This window comes from Barbus barbus (assembly GCF_936440315.1).
Source record: "Barbus barbus genome assembly, chromosome: 31".
Lineage (NCBI taxonomy): Eukaryota > Metazoa > Chordata > Actinopteri > Cypriniformes > Cyprinidae > Barbus > Barbus barbus.
This window is the reverse complement of record NC_136759.1, coordinates 22,942,233-22,964,015: the sequence shown is the minus strand read 5'-3', so window position 1 is coordinate 22,964,015 and position 21,783 is coordinate 22,942,233. Positions and strand designations below refer to the sequence as shown.

The 21,783-nt window shown below is 36.2% G+C and overlaps 1 protein-coding gene across 2 annotated transcripts in view; it reads right to left on the bottom strand.

Moving 5' to 3' along the window:
• The window catches only part of rcbtb2 (regulator of chromosome condensation (RCC1) and BTB (POZ) domain containing protein 2), a 29,152-nt gene extending 7,839 nt beyond the window's left edge, over positions 1 to 21,313 (bottom strand). For both annotated transcript variants that reach the window (XM_079387065.1, XM_079387064.1), the window contains exons 1-8: positions 21,172 to 21,313; positions 20,164 to 20,295; positions 18,343 to 18,493; positions 15,563 to 15,729; positions 13,616 to 13,774; positions 12,936 to 13,043; positions 11,868 to 12,010; positions 2,515 to 2,705 (exon numbers count right to left, since the gene is read on the bottom strand). In XM_079387065.1, the coding sequence (XP_079243191.1) occupies positions 2,515 to 2,705; positions 11,868 to 12,010; positions 12,936 to 13,043; positions 13,616 to 13,774; positions 15,563 to 15,729; positions 18,343 to 18,493; positions 20,164 to 20,289 (1,045 nt within the window). In that variant the 5' untranslated portion in view covers positions 20,290 to 20,295; positions 21,172 to 21,313. The remainder of the gene's footprint in view (positions 1 to 2,514; positions 2,706 to 11,867; positions 12,011 to 12,935; positions 13,044 to 13,615; positions 13,775 to 15,562; positions 15,730 to 18,342; positions 18,494 to 20,163; positions 20,296 to 21,171) is intronic.
• Positions 21,314 to 21,783: the final 470 nt, after the last annotated feature.

Genomic DNA, 21,783 nt, shown 5'->3' with positions numbered 1-21,783 from the left:
AACATATTGTGATAATATTTCCTAAGTGTTTGTGTGTGTATATGTGTGTGTATATATTTGATGAATTCTTTCCAGCAAATTGTAGCCCATTGTACTAATTTGCCCACTTGTTTTAATTCAGTGTCTATGTTTGCTGGTTGGTTTGGTCTACGACTTAAAGGGGTCATATGATGCTTTTTTAAAGATCATTATTTTGTGTATTTGGTGTAACACTGTACTGTACATTACTGTACACTGTACATTATTGTAGATCCTTTTTGCCCCGCCTCTCTCAAATGCGTCATTTTCTACAAAGTCCCTCCTTCCAACAAGCACAGTCTGCTGATTGGCCAACTCAAGATTCAAGATTCAAGATTCAAGAGTTTTATTTGTCACATACACAATTATACAGAGTATAACCAGCAGTGAAATGTAGGTCAGGTCCGCTCCAAGGACAGTGCAATTATAAAGTATACAAATATTAAGAGAAGAAAAGTAGAAAAAATAAAATAAAAGAATAAAATAAAATAAAAGATAAGATAAAAAATATAAATATAAATGTGCAGGTCAGTATGTTGTTGACTTAAATAGTAATAACAGGAATGTGCAAAAATAATGTGCAAAAAAGTTGTACAGGGTATTTAAATAGCAGCAATATGAGGTAGAGAAAAATTATGAATAACTTATTGATATGGTGATATTTACATGGAGTCATGTGATGTTATGACACAGAGTTAGAGTTTAGGAGCCTGATGGCCTGGGGGAAGAAGCTCCTCCTAAGTCTCTCAGTTTTTGCCATCAGGCTACGGAAGCGTTTACCAGATGGAAGCAAAGTGAATAGTCGGTTACCAGGGTGATTAGAGTCCTTGATGATTTTAACAGCTCTATTTTTGCAGCGTTTGAGGTAGATGTCCTGCAGAGAGAGGAGAGCAGACCCTGAGATGCGCTCAGCTAAGCGCACAACTCTCTGTAGTGCTTTGCAGTCCTGATTGGAGCTGTTTCCATACCACACTGAGATGCACTGAGTCAGTACACTTTCTATGGTCCCTGAATAGAAAGTTTTCAGGATTGCTGGTGAGGCCCTGAATTTCCTCAGCTGTCGCAGATGGTACAGTCTTTGCCTGGCTTTCTTAACCTGTGTTTGGATGTGTGTACTCCAAGTCAGGTTCTCGGTGATGTTTACACCGAGGTACTTGAAGCTACTCACCCTCTCCACAGGGGTCCCACTGATCATAAGAGGAGTGTAGGGCTGCTGCTGTCTCTTCCTAAAGTCCATGATCAGCTCTTTAGTTTTGCTCACATTCAGAGAGAGACAGTTGTCCTGGCACCATGAGTCTCTCTACCTCATCAAAGTATGCGGTCTCATCATTGTTGGAGATGAGGCCCAGAACCACAGTATCATCAGCGAATTTGACAATAGATGTGGAGCTGTGAGAGGACACGCAGTCATGCGTGTAGAGAGAGTAGAGCAGGGGACTCAGGACACAGCCCTGTGGGGCTCAAAATCTCAGCGGAGCGACCCGAACAGCGTCCGAACACAGCGGCGCCATCTTGTTTCTATGTCAACTGGCACAGTGCATTGTGATTGGCCGAACACCACAAGCACTCGTTGGAAATGTAACACCCCTTTCCATAATCACGAGCTTCATCTTTCAAAATAAATGTAAAGACATACTAAATGTAAAGTTAATAATGTCCTTAGTTTTACCATCAGTTCAAGCCTGAAAGTGGAACAGAGTCGCATGACAGACACAGTGATGATGCTCGTATATATTTGCAGTACACAAGCCGCGGTTAAGAAAGCTGACTCCACTGTGATGTGACCCTGTTTCTCTCTCTCTCTCACACGCGCGCGCACACACACACACACACGCAAAACTCCGCATTTGAACAGTCGATAGCAAACACTTAAACTAATAACAAAACATACTTACAGTCGCTGATTCAGAAGCGCCAGATTGTCAAAGCAAAGTCAGAATTACCTCCTCTCCTAGGTTCACGAAACGGTCGTCCATAAAATGCGTTGCTGTTCTGTTGCAAGTAATCTTAACGATTCCTAAATGCATCTACTTTCAGAAGGCCAAATAAAGTGCTTTTGCCTAGAAACACACAGTGTCTCCCTGTCATGGCTGCATCAACACTACTGCGGTTACTGAAACCACACCTTCTTTCTTTGCGTGAACATTTGGGCGGCGTTACGTAAATATTTCCACATCGTGACGTAGACATGTGGGGGTGTGTTTGAACGAGCCGTTTTAGGGGGGAGTGGCTGAGTCTCAACTTTGAGAAAGAATATCTCTTTGGTTTTGAGACTTTAGTCTTTGCAACTTCAGGGATCTTTATATACGCACAATCAGCTTGTAACACTCCAAAGAGAAAGGAGAACTTGAAATCGCATCATATGACCCCTTTAAAGACACTTTATCGAAGAACTTTCTGAAATGATTATGGAGAAAATGAAATGAAAATATACTTCAGAAACCAAGGCTGCTGAAAAAGTGGTCAGAAAAAAAGCTTGTGGAATAATGCTCTTACCCACAGACAGGAGATGCCAGGTGACTGCCGGTGTGGCAAAGCAGGCGAAGACATCGTCAGTGCTGGTGAAGTGTGTGATGTGAGGGGAAGCCACGGCCTGACCCCGACACTGACCCCACATCAGCACCTGACCGCTCTGTGTTTTTGCCGCTGATGTGTGACTGGTGTGACATGCAGCAACCTCCACCATTCTGCAGGAGATAAATGATGCACAGATGCTGTTGTTACATGATCAAACATGGTAAAGCTCGATATAGACGATACATTACATTTTTGTTTGGTAAACATTAAAACTGGCAGGAAATGACAATGAACAACCCACCACATACAATAATTCACTGTTTATAATGAAAGATTTATTCAAAATAAATCTCTACTACTGGGAGAAACAAATATACAGAACTGAAAAAAACTGAATGGCTTATTTACACAATAAATATTTTAGATTAATCTAAACATATTCAGGTACATTAATGTGTAACATTCTACGTGTTCTACACACATTGTTCAGGAATGGTTTGAAGAAACATAATGAAGGGTTCAAGTGTTGTCCTGATGTCCGAATTCTTCATATGTTCAAATATAATCAAATGAAAATAACAATTTACAACAAACCATTGAACAGTTGAACACTGAACAGTAATTTTTAAAAATACAAATATGGAGAAATATTTTTTATACTGCTATATGTCTATGATAATTTCTTCAGGTTAAACCAAACTTTTATTTTGGTCATTTGTCCTGAAGATCTTTAAGATTCAGTGAGTAATTGGTGGTAGCTTTTCTCAAATGAAATGGTGAAAAGCTTTTGAAGCTTGTGAAAGTTTCAGACCAGCTCTGGAGATGAAGTTCATGTGTTCATGTGTTCATATATTGAGACGATAACACTGCAAGCATCAAGTGTGTTTGAGTGTGTGTAGTAAACCAAACTAGACCATTCATTCATACAGAGACAAGCAGAACATGCAGACTTATTAGCGCCATGTACTAACTGCCTGCTTTCACATTTCTTTCTGCTGTGTGATAGGCTGTTAGATTAATCCATATCAAGTAAAAATGTCCAGAGTCTGTGGACATTATGTGAACATAAATTTCATTGTGGTCTAGGGCTAGAATGTTATACAGTATATAGTGATATAATGTAAATTTTGATCATATGTAATTTCTGATAAACTTAAAAATGTAAATGTATTTTCAAATGGCAGTAAATCTTTGGGCCATGTTCTTTGCCATGTCTTAAGAATTAAAAAGTGACAGATAAGCCAATATATACGGATTATATTTAGTGTTTTAAGATGGGTTCAAATGGTTACAACTAAGCAAAAACACTTTTTTCTAATCCCAACTGTCTGTGAAGAGTTCTCTCAGTTTCCCACAATTATTGAGCAAACGCCCACATATGAAGACAATTTCTGGCGAAGTGACTTCCTATAGCTATATGAACTGTATCAAAGTTCAGTATTATAGTGTAAGAATGACAACATATCCATGTGTCAGGGCTCCAAACTGCGACTAAAATGGTCGCATTTGCGACCAAAAATATTAATTTGCGAGTGAAGTTTTTGCTGAGGTCGCCACTGGCGACTATATATAATTTGCATGAAAGGACTTTTTTCCCGATTGTTTTGCGCTCACATCTTTTGTTATGTTCACGTATTAAACATAAGACGATGCGCATCAAAGTTTTACTGGAAAAGAGTTTCAAACAGTCCTCGTCTCTGCCGCACACAGTCTGCTGAACGCAGTGAGAGAGACCTTATAATCATTACTAATATGGCTTCTTCTTATCGAGATCTTAGTCTATATGCTGTGTTCTGTTAATGCATGGACTTCCTGTTATTTGAAGCGCACTTGCCATCCAGTAATCACAAAAAGCTTTGTGCTGTCTTACTTTTTAATAAACAAAGTATCAGCTTTAAAATGCTACGAAATTCAAATGATGCGGTTTTGGGTGCTCTTTAATGCGGACCACAAGCGCACACTTTCCGTAATATAAACACCAGTACCCCGCGTCCACATGGTCCGTGTATGCGTCCGGATCGCGCGAGCGGAGAGTATCGCACTTAATGCTCAGGCGCGATCTCTTTAGCACCTCAGTTAAAGCAGCAAGTGAACCCATATATATTTCGATTTACTACTATAGTATGAAATGAACATGATCAAAAGGTAGGCAATAAGAAAGCCTATAGTACAACTTACTGAAATGTTTTATGTAAAAGCTGTGTTTCAGTGTTTCAAACTGAGGAAATGTATAAAGCTTGTAAACATTGCATTGTAATACATTTACCTCAGAATAACCACTCAAGTGTCCATAAACTCATCAGTCAGATAGAAAAATAACTATAAAGAGGAGCGTTTTGCTATATTTATGCGCTGTTGCATATTAATATTTTTACTTATTCTGTTGTACATGATTCAACTCCTCCTATAACATTGCATTTTATTAATGAAGAAAAACAGACTGAATGTGTGAAAGACGTGACAACATTTATAGGTTGCACTGCTCTCAGTTGCCAAGTGATGCTTATGGTCCATGATATTGGTACAGATTCTGTGTAACGAACAATTCTTTGTGACTGTATATTTCAAGTTGTAAAAGACATTTAATTCACACTTTAAGTGAACCTTAGTCCCCCGGTCGACCTGATCATCTACAAGATGGATTAAAATGCTGATAAAGCCTAGAAAAGATAAGACATAAACACATGACAAAATGATTGAAATGTTAAAATAGGGGGGAAAAATAAAATGATGATAATAAAATAAACCACTTTTATTCTGTGGCACCTAAAAAAATAATTTGGCGCCTAAGTTTTTCTTTTATAGGAGCCAATGGCTCCTTACTCGACTTTTTTGTCTGGAGCCCTGATGTGTTCTAGTCTACTAATAATAAAATTATAACCAAAAAACCCTTTTTAAAGGAGTATTTACCAGAAATTTTATTTACCAGAAAATATTAATGTGCAGTATTTCTGAAAAAAAAATTTTTTTTTTAAATAAAATCAATTAATTTGAGATGCTTTTGATTATTACAATTTAATGGAACCATTAAGAGTATAGAAAAATTTAAATGGTAAAAACTGAATTTGGAAATAAAATGGATTTCATAGGGCCCTATAATTATAATTTTTTTTTTGTGGTAATAAAAATAGATGTAAGTGAACAATAGCATTTAAAATTACTTAAAATACATATATAATAGTAATGAGGCAATAATAATTCGTTCAAATAAAGTATCAAAAGCAAGAAATCATATGGTTTTATTGAACAAAACTGTTAAAATACATAATATTACAAACAATAGAAATAATGTAGATTACGCATAACAACAAAGGCCTGCAGGGGGCGCCGACGGCCTGACGATTGTTTTTACACATTACTGTGGATCTAATACTTGATTAATATTGACCAAGCACCATTTAATTCATATGTCCACTTAGTCTTTAATATTTGGCCATTTCTTTAGGACAGAGATGCTAGCCACTGTAATTAAATGAATATGTGGACATCAAAACGTGTAACTCAGAGTGAGGGTTTGAGCTTTTATTTTGAAATCGCGATGTATTCTCCTGTGTTTGTGTGGATTTCCCAGCTAACATAAGACCAGCGGGCCACTGGTGATAATATTTAATTATATGATAATATTTAATTTATGATTATAAATAATTATAAATGATTTACCTTACAAATCTGATTAAATGGTGCGTGTTGCGTTCCCAGATGAACGTTATAATAACCCCAAACTCACAACAACATGCAGAGATGAGTTTGAGACGCTCCACATGTAAATGATAACAGTTTCTGCGGAACTTAACCTACACGCATGTAAATAATTAAAGCGCATATACTGCGTGAACTGCATCGCATATAATTATTTAATTAAATTGTAGGATTTATGAATTCACAGTTATGCTTAATTATGATTTTTAAATGGGTTTAATATATCATGCAGCCTTGGAAAATAGTCTAATAATGTATTTTATGGATTCTCACCCGTGAAATGCGCCACTTCCGGTATTTTGCCAGTTAGTCGACGCGAGCAAAATGAAGTCGCCGATTTTTAAAAATCGACTAGTCGACTAAAATCGACGAATCGCGACAGCCCTTCTCAGGAGACCTCTAAAACCCAGGATAAATTTGAGGGAACATCTGCAATAGATTTAGAACAGAACCGTCAATGTTGTTCCTGACCGGTTTACTATAAATAAAAGTCGCGTAATCAACAGTACAAAGCATGTGGCATCTGGAAAGGCTCCAGCACAGACCCCCCTGATATTTCCTGATCGTTTAACGTATAAATTCAATGATGTTATCAACCAGGAGAGACGGTATTACAACTGACGTCCGAGCTAAGAAAAACACCAGATCTCCACGAGAATGACAATACTAGCTACACTACCCTGCTCTGTGGTGTGCAAATTCCATTATGGCGAGTATGATTCTTGCCTTCCTGTCTTTGCTCTGTTTGACTAAAATCTCGGAGTATGAAATGTATCGGGAAGTCCTAGTGAGTGAATATAATGTTTCCTTAAATGCACTTTATTTGTTACCACGATCAAAGGCTACTGGCTATACACAGGATTTGGTTGGCAGTCAGGAGGACTGGATGTATAGCATGAGCCTGGTTTCACAATATGGAAATTTGAAACATCTTTTAAGCTTGTTCCTTTTAAATGATTGTTTTATTCCATCAAAAAACTCTTGGCCCAAAAGCACAATGAGTGGTGACTCTAAAAGTTGCAGAAAGCACTGTCTTAATACACGCATGTTGAAATGTATCATTACACTTATGTTGCTGATGTCAGGAAATGTGCAACCTAATCCAGGTCCTGGGTCTGATATGATATCGTTGCAAACTCCTGCTGATTTTTTAAATAGGTCTGGTATTGGTTTGGTACATATAAATGTGAGAAGTCTATTGCCAAAAATCGATATGGTCAGAATATGGGCCAAATTGACAAATGCTGATATTATGGTGTTATCTGAGACATGGCTGGGTAGATCCACTCCGGATAATTATATTTATATGGAGGGGTATAATGTATTTCGTACTGATCGTCGCGCTAAAGGTGGAGGAGTGGCGATTTATGTAAAAAATAGTTTGCAGGCAACAGTACAATTATCTAAGTCTGTGCCTAAACAATTTGAATTGCTAGCATTGAAAATTAAATTATCACAGAATTGTGTTTTGACAGTTGTGGGATGCTATAGACCTCCTTCTGCGCCAAATGATACATTGTCCTTATTGTCTGATTGTTTGTCATCTATGAAATATATCGAATTAGTTTTAATGGGTGATTTAAATTGGGACTGGCTAACTCCTGCATCTGATTTAATTAAAAGTTTTTGTGACTCAGCGAATTTGACCCAAATTATAGACTCGCCTACTAGGCCAAATTTGAAACATCTACGAAACATCTATGAAAAGTCTACGCTTCTTGATTTGTTTTTAACAAATGTGCCGCAGAAATACAAAGCTACTGCTGTTTTTGCAAATGATATGAGTGAACACTGCGTTATTGCTGGTGTGAGAGATACTAGGATAGTTAAATGTAAGCCGCGTATTATAATTAAGAGAAATTTGAAGTCGTTCTGTGAACAGGCTTTTTTAATTGATCTTAATCATTGTGATTGGACCAGGGTAAATGTGATCCCGGAGCCAGAAATAGCGTTGCAATATTTTAAATCACAATTTTTGGATATTATAAACAAGCATGCTCCTTTTAGGAAATATAAGATCAAAGGGCGAGATAATCCGTGGTTTTCAGAGAAATTGTCTGATCTAATTCATGAGCGTGATCTTGCTTGGTCAATGGCAAAGAAATCCAAAAATAGCTCAGATTGGCAACATTTTAGGTACTTAAGAAACAAATGTGTCTCTCAAATACGCAAAGCAAAATCTGATTTTTATGTAAATGAGATATGTGACAGTTCAGCGAATCCCTCTAAATTTTGGAAAGTTATAAAATCACTGTCTTCTGATTCTAGGGATACTGTTATGCCAAATATGTTGAAGTTGATTGATAAAACTATTACAGACAAGAAAAGTATATTAGATTCCCTAAACCAGTATTTTATATCTTCTGGGTCGTTGTTTGAGCATACAACACACCAACAGAGGAGTAAAGAGGATTATTCTTTGTTTAGGGAAAATGTACCTATCGATTTTGATCTTGTTTCTATTGCAAAGCAGAAGGTATATGATGCTCTCACAAGGTTAAATACCAAGAAATCCGCTGGTCCTGATGGGTTGGATCCATACTTTTTAAATATTGCTGCTGAACATATTGCAGAACCTTTGACACACATTTTCAATTTGACTATTGAAACTGGATTAATACCTAGTGTATTGAAGTCAGCTTATGTCACTCCTTTATTAAAGGGTGGGGATCGATCAAATCTAAATAATTATAGGCTAATATCTGCTTTAGCCAAGGTCTTAGAAGGGCTTATAAGTGACCAATTGAAAGATTATTTAGAAACAAAAAACATTTTAAATGATTTGCAGTCGGGTTTTCGTAAAAAACATAGCACTGTGACTGCCACTATGAAGGTGTTGAATGATTTCATAAGTGCTATTGATTCTAAAGAATATTGTGTTGCGTTGTTTTTAGATCTTTCAAAGGCGTTTGACACAGTTGACCACTATATCCTGGTTCAGAGATTGGTGGATATTGGAATGTCTCCAAAAGCTGTCAAATGGTTTGCCAACTATTTGAGTGGCCGAACACAATGTGTTCAGGTTGATGGTGTGTCTTCAAACTCATTACTTATACAAAATGGTGTTCCCCAGGGGTCCATTTTGGGGTCCCATTTTATTTACTATTTATATAAATGACTTATGTCAGAATATAACAAGAGCACAGTGTCATTTTTATGCGGATGACACAATTTTGTATAGCTCTGCCTCATCCTTGACAAGTGCCTTGGAAGATCTGCAATTTGCTTTTAACATTATTCAGAAGGATCTTTATAATTTGAGACTTGTACTAAATTCAGACAAAACCAAAATGATGTGTTTTTCTAAATCAAGGAAAATAGACGATGCTTGTCAAATTGTTACTTTAGATGAGAAGGAAATTGAACGAGTATCTGTCTATAAATATCTTGGTTTCCTTATAGAAGAAAGTTTGTCCTTCAAGCAGCATATAGAGTGTTTAATAAAAAAACTTAGAGTAAAATTGGGTTTCTATTATAGAAACAAAGGCTGTTTCTCTTTTGGTGCGAGAAAAATACTTATACAAGCAACTTTTCTGTCAATGCTGGATTATGGTGATATTTTATATATGCATGCAAATCAATCTTCATTGAAAATGCTGGATTCAGTATATCATGCAGCACTAAGATTTGTAACTAGTTTTCGTACTCATCACTGTAGCCTGTACGAGAGTGTTGGTTGGCTATCTTTGCACAATCGCAGGCTGGAACACGGGTATACTTTTCTTTTTAAGGCCATACTGTATAAACTGCCTACTTACCTATGTTCTCTTCTGACTCTTAAAGTCACTTCCAGGAAATGTAATCTTCGATCATATGGGCAAATCATATATGACATTCCACGAACGAGAACTGTCTTTGGTGAAAGTGCCTTTAAAGTTTTTGCACCTTTATCTTGGTATAAATTGCAGAACCAGCTAAAATTGGACTATTTACCAACAATGACACAGTTTAAAATTAGGATAAAGGACTATCTGAGTACTAAATGCACATGTGGTGTTACTGAGCGCAACTGGTAATTATGTTGAGATGATGTTGGATTGCAAATTGTTATTTTTTTCTGTTAAATGTTTTTTGTTTTTAATGTATATGTTAATATGGAACTATTATTCTGCTGTCTTGGCCAGGACTCCCTTGAAAAAGAGATTCTGAATCTCAATGGGATTATTTCCTGGTAAAATAAAGGTTAAATAAATACAAAAAAAAAAATTCCCACGACCTCCCGTTTCTCCCCAGCAGAGAAACGCGCCTTTTCTTCTTATTGGCAGAACAAAGAAGATCGGACCTTTATGGGTGTTCCGAAAGACATAATAATTGTTGCTGCTACCGAAAGCAACACATATATATATATATATAATACTTGTTGTTTGATTTTGAATGAAAGCTAGTTGCGTCAGCAATAATTCAGTGTGGATGAAAGTTGACTTTTCTCATATAATGTATGATTAAAACACTTATAGGGATCTGCTAGGACATATTCATTTATGCACGGAAAACTGAGCCGTGCGGGGAGGGGCTCCACCCTACAGAAACACCAGAAACACTTGTGATTGGATCAAACAGCAAAAGGGGCGGACTGAAATCAGCCCGTTAAAGACAGACGCCCAGCTTTGCTTAGTTGCTTGCTGCTGTTTGAAACTTCGGCTCCTCATCTGATCGCGCTGTTAAGCGTTCTCAGCCATACATCATCTGGCGAGAATCCACACATGCCTTCAAAGTTCTGACCAAAGAAACTTTAACACCTGAGGCCGAAAGGACTCTAAACAGACTTCCTAAGCGCGTCATCACGTCACAAAGAAACCAACCAATTGCAAGAGGGCATCCCCAGTGACATCACTCAACGACGACTTCAGCAGCCAATCCGCACCCGGGGTTCCCTCAACCAGGAAAGGAATGAAACAACTCAGAGCAAGTAATCAAATAATTCTCCATAATTCTGCTGGAAGCTGGTTGCATTCATCTTTAAGAGTAAAGATAGTAAAGTTCCTTGCTTGTGACTCCCTCAGGTTGAAGTTAGAGCATTCTTGGAAACGAGCATTAGAACCTTAAACTCTCTTCAAATCAAAACAATGCATTGCCTGCAGCGTGTGTGTGTGTGTGTTTGTGTGTACGTATTCTGTTTTGTATTATTTTAGTTTAGTAGTGTTGTAGAGTAGCAAATAAACTTTAATTTATTAAGAAATCTTTGTCTGGGGCTATGTGATTTTCAAGTCTTAAACTATTTGCCAAAGATCGCGTTACCTATGCTAAAATTACCTATGTTAAAAAATTACATAATCAATTCGGTATTACTGTGGCCACGGGAATAATCTGAATTGTTAAAACATACTGGTTTTAATGCTTGCTGGACAAGTCGTTAATGAGGTATCGTTAATAAGGTATAAGTTGGACGTTTTGATTAATATCCATTAATCATACGAATATGAAATCTATACGACTCGATTTCCAGAAACTAAAATCAAATTAATAGTTCTAAAATTACTACAAATGTTAAGGAAATGCATGACAGGAACTAAGGGTATGAATTCCAGTATGTCTAAAACGTCACCCAGATGTGTTCAAATGCACAGAAAATCAATTTTATTTCCACCATATCAACTATTAAATCGGGTGGAAGGCTGCGCTTTGAATCTTACCTTTCCTTGTCTATGTTGATGAGGGTGGGCACAGCCTGGTTACTTTTGTTGCCAGTACCCAGCTGCCCGTATGAGTTTGCACCCCAAGAGTAAACAATTCCTTCGTCTGTAAGAGCCAGTGTGTGTGCATATCCACATGCCACCTGTAAAAACAAGACGGTTCAGGGCTGAAACATTATTTGCTGGCATATCTGAGTGAGTATTAATGTGAGTATTATTTGGCTACTCATGTGGTTTTGGCAGGGCGGCCATAAGCTGTTTCAGCTGTTTTTAGGCCACTGATAGGACTGACATCACCATATACCTTTTTATTTGTCAAACATTACTTATAATTCTATTTGCTGTACTTTGTCTATGGGTCATTAAAAGATCATACACAATACACAGATCATAGCAAATAATTTGACTTAATACCAGGGGTGATTTTACTAAAGAGGTGCCAGCTCAAAAAAAAAAAAATGGATTATTAAATAACTAAAAGGACAACAATAAAACAAATTTTTTCATTATCTGAAATAGGGCTTAATAAATTGAAAATATAAATAGATTTATATAACTTAAAGAAGCTTAAAACATAAATGTTTAAAACATAAAATAAGCTATAAAAGAAGTTGAAGTACAAAAATTAATAAAAGCAAAACCGAAATAAATATAAATTAAAGTTAAATTTACAAAAAAGAAAAACCTAATAAAAACTGACAAAAGCATATAACAGAAGTACATTTTTAGATTTTATTTTATGACAATAAAGCCAATTCAAAACATTAAAATGTACTGCAATAGTATATAAACAATACTAAAATAACATTGCATTTTACTGGATTAATACACTTATTTTTTAATCAATGTGAAAAACAAATATGCATAAAATTGAAACTTTGATGTGACTTGACTTTAATAAAATGTGTGTTAAAATGAACAGAATATATTATATTTTAATTGAATATATAATATATTGTGGCGCTGCAAAGTAAAAGCTATCAGCTAAGCCTTTCTTACAGAAGCCACCTCATTTTAGAACACCACCATATCCCACTGATTAATTCCCAGGAGGTCTTTGTTTGTCACCTGTACGATGCTGATTCCCTGTAAGGCGGCGATCCGGCAAGGGGTTTGCTGGTTGCCATTGTTACCCAAACCAAGCTGCCCATTGCAGTTATAACCCCAGCCGTAAGTCTGTCAACACAGAGCCTTGAGATAAACCAAGTGCTAATTACAGCAAGTAATGTGCAGTAACAATAATTACCAAAATAAAACAACTACAATTATCATTTTACTGAAACAATGAAAACATGAAAGGAAACACTGTCAATATTAGGTGTGAGAAAAGTATCACTGAGAAGTGTTGAAGGCATAATAAGGCACAACAAAACTCACAGCTGACAGTTGAGACAGTTACAATAAACAACTGCCGCATATCAAAAGTCTAAGTAACAGAACTAAATATCATATCCTGACAGCATGTCAACATTTTCTAACAGCATGCTCATCAATTATAGATTTTTAACACATTACTTTAGAGCAAATAATTATTTAAAACACACTCAATAAATCAAAAATAATTAATCATGCCCCCTGACACATGCATACAGTCCATAATAAAGAATTGTATTTTCTTTATTTGGTGGCTAATCTAGTAATGCATGTGATTACTTGTGAAAACATACAATCTAATTTATTTGATTATTTTCTTTATTTGATTGTCATCTGTAATTGTTGATTAAACCATTCTTGTTATTTAAACTCACCTCCCCATTGTCCAGAACAGCCATAGAGCAGAGCTGTCCACAGGCAATGTTGACCACCACCTTATTCTGCAGGCAGCTGCTGACCCTGCGTGGGGTGGGCTGGTTGGCCGTGGATCCAGAGCCCACCTGCCCGGAGTTGTTGTATCCCCAAGCATACACCTGAGAACAAGAGAGGACAGGAAACAGAATTTAAAAAAAATGCAAAGAAGTAACTGTAAGCTGTTAAAAAAATTTAATAAAAACACAGGATGTGACAAAGCAACCGGTGTAAATAATTTGCATTTTGTGTCTGTACATCATAAATAAAATGAGGCATCAGTTTACTGCTAACTCGCTCAGTTTACAAGCAGTTTTGCTCGTGTTCGGTGTAGACAGTGTTAGTCTTCAGTGTCACATGATCCTTCATAAATCATTCTAATATGCTGATTTGGTGTCCAAGACACATTTCTAATAATTACCAATGTTGAAAACATTGTGAAAATGTGCTGCACACATATTTTTGTGAATATATTTGTGATACAACGATAGCATAAATGGCGGGGGGGGGGGGGGGGGGGGGGGGGTTGTTAAATGAATAAATGTTTGTTTCATGAACCTTCTGTAAGAACCACAAACTTTGTTTGTTACTGTCATCTCCTGCAGTTTTATCCCATCGTCTGCCACTCCTTCAATAATGCCTTAAGCGTTCCCAACTATGGCTTTTTGCAAGAACACTCAGTTTTGAATGTCAGCCAACTGGGATTCACAGCTGCTCCATCTTTTTGATCAAGTACATCATTGACTTCACTCGTGTTTCAGTAAGTTCCTTGGAAACTTCCGAACATTCCAGGGAGTCAAACTTGTGTTAGAAATTGTTGGGAATTTGTATGCATGTCCACAGGAAACTCGTTCTTCTTTCAGACTTGCATATTGCACATTTCATTAAGTCATAACCCTTGTGAAAAATAAATATACTAAAATGTATTTGAAATACATTTATTTCACAAGTACACTACCCAAATACATTTCCATATGTATGTACTTACTAAAAGTACCCTGCAATTGTACTTTTAGTATACTAAACTGGAACAAAAAATGTTGTACTTAATGCACTGTAATTGTGGGGAAATAGTGCTGAAGTCCAACTAAAGATATATTTACTGTATAGTGCTAAAGTGGGACTATTGCAAGTATCCTTTAGCTACACTTTAATTGTTCTTGCATTTAAAAAAACAATATTATTCAAAGATCATACAATCCTTATTAATAGTGACATTAAAACACATTTTAGGCTTAATATTAAGAAATGTGCATTGTGCACAAGTAGTAACCCAAAGAAAGTTAAATAATTTGTATATCAGTATGTCTTGAGCAGTAAATATGTAAATAGATTTGAACTATACTTAGGATGAAATAAATGTATTTTAAATATATTACTTTTTTACTAGGGAAGTGAAAACAATGAGAAAGAACAGTGGTTCTGCATTATTAAAGCCATATAAAATAGCTGCCTTTATATTTTAGGAAGGGGTCCCTCACAAGAGGAATATAGTATTTAGGGCTCTATGACATTAAAAAGATTAGATTAGAAGGACAAAAACCATTGTATAAATATATAATGTATAATGATATAAAGTCATTCAGTATAATGATAATAACAGAGCAGTATTATATGGAGGATAACACAAAAATAAAAAAGGTAACTGCAACTTATTGCAGTTTATACTTCACAATTCTGAGGTTTTGTTTCTCCCAAGTCAGAAGAAAATAAGGACAAAATGCTGAAATTGTGGGATGAAAAGTCGAAATTACATTTTTATTTTTATATTCTGTTGTGTGATTTATTGTTTTGTTCTGTGAGATGTAAACTCAGAAATGTGGGGTGAAAAATGCAGAAAATAAGATTTGTTGTTTGATAAAATCATAACCAGCATATCTCTTTTATTTATTTTTTGGGGTTTTTTTTACCTCTCCCTCTGTGGTGAGGGCTATGGTGTGATGAGAGCCACAGGCCACCTCTGTCACCCTCTTGGTGATGAGGTTGGTGGAAACCAAGGCAGGAGTCAGGCCGTGGTTGGTGGTGCCATTACCCAGCTGACTGTAGCCATTGTGACCCCAGGCATAAACTTCTCCATCTGCAGTAACAGAAGACAAGATGACAAAACTTTGGCTCAAGTCTTTGATTAGGAGACAAACATACTGGAAAAGCAGATCTAGAATCTACTATACAAGGCCTAAATGAACAGTGCCAAACAAAAATAAAATTGGCTTCGGTGAGTATAAAACATCAAAGCAGCTGGCATACGTGATTTAATGAAAGACAGAGGCCTAATGTTGACCACCTGAAAACATCCGCTGTGACTCAACTTTTACCTCAGTGGAAACTGAATAATTTCATGTTTATCAGGTATGAAAATGTTTTGCTTTCCAAAACTCACTTTGCAACATGTAGAATATTTCTTTTATGTGACCCTGGACCACAAAACCAGTCATAAGGGTCCATTTTTCAAAACTGAGATTTAGGGGTGGGCGATATGGGAAAAATATCATATCACGATTTTTTATAGAAATATCCCGATTCACGATTTTTATCCCGATTCTTTGTTAGTTTTACTATTTTGGTTTTACAAGTTGTCTGAGCATTACAGCCAAACTAGAAAGACAAAGATGCATGGCAGATATTTAGGCCAAAGTGGGCGAAGATAAAAAATCTTTGTCATTATTTTATTTTTCTTATTAAAAAATAAGAACAAAGATACACATTACAAATACACATAATATACAAATAAAACAAACAGTGCTTTATTTCCAGGTACAATATGTGTATTTAGCAGAGCATTCAATGAAATTGAATGAACAAATATAAAGATAAAACACTAGAGAGACTGATTCCTAAAGCAACTGTATTAAAGTTTTTCAGTCAAGAATAGTGAGTGATTTTTCTCTTTTGCGTTTTGTTGTTTTGTTAACGTTAAATGAATAGTTCCCCCACAAATTAATATTCTGTCATCTGTCTGTCAATTCTGTCATAATGTTGTATTTTTATATCATCATTTACTCAAAAGTTGTTTTAAACAGAAATGAGTTTCTTTCTTGTGCTGAACATTTATAAATGCTATTTTGAAGAAGGTGGAAAACCAAACAGTTGCTGATCCTCAGTGACTTCCATAGGATTTTTCTTTCCTACTATCAAAGTCAATGTAGACCAGCAACTGTTTGGTTTTCCACTGAGTAAATAATGACAGAAATTAAATTTTAGGGTGAACTATCCCTTTAATGACAGTCGACAGCACGTTTAGTGTCCTGTCCCTTTAAGAGCTGCACGCATCTAATATACAGTACAGGCACGCATCCGTTTCTTTCTTAACTATTTGCTTTCATTTTAGAGAACCAACTCAGTCTGTATGTAAACCTTGTGTGTTTTGACAGTATTAGCGCAAAATATAACTTAGTTGAGTAATCAGGCGCTGTTAGACAGGCGTTTTAGTGCGCGTGCTTCAGGTGTATGCGCTCAGAACAAGTGCACGTCAGACCAGCGCGCGAATTAAACATTTAACCAGCAAGGCTTGTGTGCAAATAATGTACTTTTGCGATCGCGAATAAGTGCAGTGTCCTGTCTGAGTAACTCTACTGCTGTATGTCGTGTTGTACAGTATATAGAGACGGCGGCGCCAGAACTGTATTTGACAGAATGTGCGCGGTAGCGCGATACTACGATATTTCTTAAAAAGCAGATCGTGGAGACATTTTTATCGTCCACGATCAAAAATCGTCATATCGCACACCCCTACTGAGATTTATACATCATCTAGAAATAAGCTTTCCATTGATGTATGGTTTGTTAGGATAGGACAATATTTGGCCGAGATACAACTTTGAATATCTGGAATCCGAGGGTGCAAAAACACCAACATATTGAGAAAATCGCCTTTAAGGTTGTCCTCAGCAATGCATATTACTAATAAAAAATTATGTTTTTAAACATACATTAAAACCCATGCTCATTTTACTTACTCAGACCATGCGCATTTGTTCAGTGAATTTAAAATGTTAACGTGGTCTAGCGAAAGATGGGAATAGAGGCGATTCTACACTTGAAAAAAAAAACGCTCGGCAGGAACTTAAGTCACAGGCACGCAGAAAGATAACTACAAGCAAGCAGACAGTTTCGAAAAGAGCCTGGAAATCTCGCACCACCACCGAAGTGGGTCTTCGTTTAGAGGAATAGACGGATCGCGGACTGCAGCGGCAGGTTGCAGTGTATGACATGATTGAATTTGCTGGCTTTGGCTAGCCTCCAAGCTAACACATACATGCCTGTATTGAATATGATTACGCATCGCTCCAGTAAAGTTATTGTAAGACAATCTGACATTACACAGTTTACGCAAAACTTGTCCATTTCCTTCTAATTCAAAAAAATAATCCCACACCTTTTACATTTTGCTTATAATAATTTTAAATTCAGGTCACACCCACTTCCATAAGGTTTGTTTATATACATTTACAATCGTGATAAACTAATATCATTAGGAACATACGGGGGAATGTCCTGCTTATATATTATAATATCTGACCCCTCATATTAGGGCTGCACAATAATATATAATAATAATAATAATATACATTTATGATAAAAATTTTCACCAAAGACGGATTTCTAATTTCACCATCCTGCAACCAAAATTATTTGGTACAGGCAAATACCAAATCATCACCATTGTTTCATGTCAAAAAATCTGTCCAACCTGCAGTGGCGATGACCACGTGTGGCCCTGTGCCGTAGCTTAAAGACACTATTTTTTTCCCACACAAGATGTCTATCCGCCTGGGCTCAATGGTGCTTTGCATGTCCCCGAGTCCCAGGGAGCCACTGCAGTTCGTCCCCAGTGCAAACACCTGTGGGTGACACACAAACACATGAGTTAGGATGTTTAACACTTGACACAAACGTTTCATTATGTTTATATTATGGCCTGGTTTCACAGACAGGGCATAGACTAAACCAGGATTAGGCCATAGTTCAATTAGGACATTTAAGTACATTTTATTGACATGCCTTAGAAAAAACATTACTGGTGTGCATCTTGACACAAAACAAAGGCACTGATATATGATATATTAAGATCAGTCAGTGCAATTTTCTTTCATCTGAAACAGCTCAATATTACATTTTAGTCTGGGATTAGGTCTAAACCTTGTCTGTGAAACCGAGGGTATATTTACTTATAGTTAGAACTTAATCTTCACATGAACTATAAATTGTATATGAATAATCTATAAATTGAATATAGATTCTCTCTTTTTTCTTTTGTTGTTTGAAGTACATCAATGACAGACTGCAGCAGGTTTCACTTTAAATGCAGCGCTGTCTCTTTAAAAATCTGATGCGCATGACACAGATCTGACACACATCCATTTTCTTCACAGTTCTTTATGCTCATTTAGTACTATTTAAGTCATTTAAGACTTTTTCTGAGGTCACTCGCCAAAAATGGGCATATTGGCATAATTTTATGTTTTTGTTCGCAAGCTCACTGCACTACAATCGTGCTTTACAGACAACGTGCCAGCACAGAATTAAGTTCTCTTTAGCATGTTCTTAGTCTACTGTACCACTAGACAAAGGCATACCAGGGGAAAAAATGGATGCTGTGTTAAATACATTAAATATTTTTAGTTGGCACGTTAAACAAAAAAAAAATTAATCGCACGATTAACATGTTAATTTTGACAGCCCTACTTATAGTTTATTATGCCACTGACTCTCACTCAATATTCAGAGAATATTCAGTCAATCTGACTGGATGAGTGACAATCAGCCTCTCAAGGATCAACTCTAACTCCTGCTTCTAACATAACTACAAACGTGTTTACACAGCATTCTTAAAGGCACTTTGTGCTGTCAGTTTAGCACTTGATCCTTACTTACAGTATGTACATGAGATACATGAGCTTAAAGAGTCGCTTTAATGAGAAAGCTTTTGTTGAAAAGATAAATGGTACCTTAAGTGCTGTCCATGTTTTATTGTGGTTAAAAAGCATGAAAGGAAAACAGAGCTAAAAAGGAAGTGGCCAGGCTCAGGACGTGCACCAGAGCTCCTCTCAGGAAGCAAACAAGGCATGTGTTAGTATTACGAGCCTAAATATAGCTTTATCTATCTGCTTATCACCAGCCCAATATCACTCTGCCTTTGTCTCTGTCTCTTTCCTATCAGTATAAGCGAGCAGAGCTCAACAAAACTTTTTTTTTTCTACAGTTGCTTAGATTTTTTTTATTTTGTCTGACAAAAAATTCCCAGCCTTTATTTGATCAAAACAGTACAAATATTTTAAAATTTAATCCAAATTAACTTCAAATTTAAACCAAATTTACCTTAAATTTTAAAACAATGGCAACTACTAATTTGTTTGTAATTATAAACGTATGCTTACTGAAGCATCCTTAACATTGAGTCCTGACGTGTGTGAGAGTGAGAGAGCAAGAGCTCCACCCAACATAATGAAGATTTACCATCAAGGATGTATACTCATTTATGGTTCATCTGTCCACTAAAAGCTTTCAGTACCTCATCATCGACAGTAACGTAGATAGCCTCATTCGCAGCGCTACCGAAAACACAAGCTTGGCGGATGAGCCGCAGTTCCTCAGGGGGCAGGAGGGCAAACACCGGCCACTTTCCCACGTCCAGCATACTACTCTGTGATATAACACATATACTCACATTAAGAAAGCATTAGCTGCATCTTGAAAAATAATTAGCATTTTTGGGTGCCTCTCTCTCTGTGTGTGTGTGTGTGTGTGATATATATGTGTATGTGTATACATATATATATATATATATATATATATATATATATATATATATGTGTGTGTGTGTGTGTGTGTGTGTGTGTGTGTGTACATACACACACACATAGTATTCCCTAAATTGCAATGAAGTATCACATTTACTTCTATGTTCATAAATATGCATCAACGTGGTACCATCCTCTTCTTGGAAATAAGTACTATGGTACCACAAATGTACTTTATTGTTTACATTTGAATATTAATAAAATATTTACATTTTGAACTAAAATTCTAGCATTGTTACTTTAGTTGATACATATTGCTAGCTCTCAGACACTTGTTAGTTTAACTGACGTAAAATAAATCCTTACAAAATAAATTATAATAATAAGTGACCAAACAAACAACAACCTTTAAAATAATAATAATATTAAACGTCTAGTCAGGGTTATAAAGTATAAATTAGTGTTTATGTAAATAAACGGGCGTGTTGTTATTCAGCTGCTGTTAGTTAGCTAACAAGCTAACTATCGTTTACATTCATAACACCTCATGTGTTTATAAAAATAATAAGAGTCCACAAGTCTGCATAAGCCTCAAGCTAAGATGTTCAGTTAACGTTACACGGTGTACCGCTCAATCTCAGCTGTTATAACATATCTAAAGGTGTTTGGATGAGTAAAGCTGCTAGCTGATGTTAGCCGGCTGCATAGATTGGCGTTATGGGGAAGTGTCAATCCAACTCAGCGCGAGGTTTTACAATATAAACTCTCTAAATGTTTACCTTGTGTTAACTTAAACTCCCAAGTCTTCATTCCGGGTGTCAGAGGATGATGCAGATATGGAAAAGCGGTCAGTTCTGCTTGACTACGAGTGAGAAGAGCAGAGATGTGGATGTGCCCAGTCTTGGACGCCAGTGTGTCTATGGGTGGATTTGACCCACACAGGATTACCCTTCCCTTACAAACAAATCTCAACTACAGTAAAATCGCATATTTACTACAGATAGGGCACTACTGTAAATTAAAAAGTGTGGTTAAATGTGAAATAGCCTATTAATGATACAGAGCTATAATAAGACAATTATAGTCATCACTAGTAACATGAAAAGTATTAAAAAGTACAATGGCACACAAAAAATATGATTTGGTACAGTTTTGGTTCAGCGGCGGAAACTTATTAATTTTTATAAAATTTTGGTTTACTGAACAAACTTGGTTTTTCTTTAAATTAAGTTAAATTAAATTTTCTTAAGCATGAATAAATCTATCTCAGCTAATGCTAAGGAACCCTATTACTCATTGTATACTAAATAACTGAACTCAAATAATACTCATTGTATACTAAATAACTGAACTCAAATCATTACTCCTTGTATACTAAATAACTGAACTCA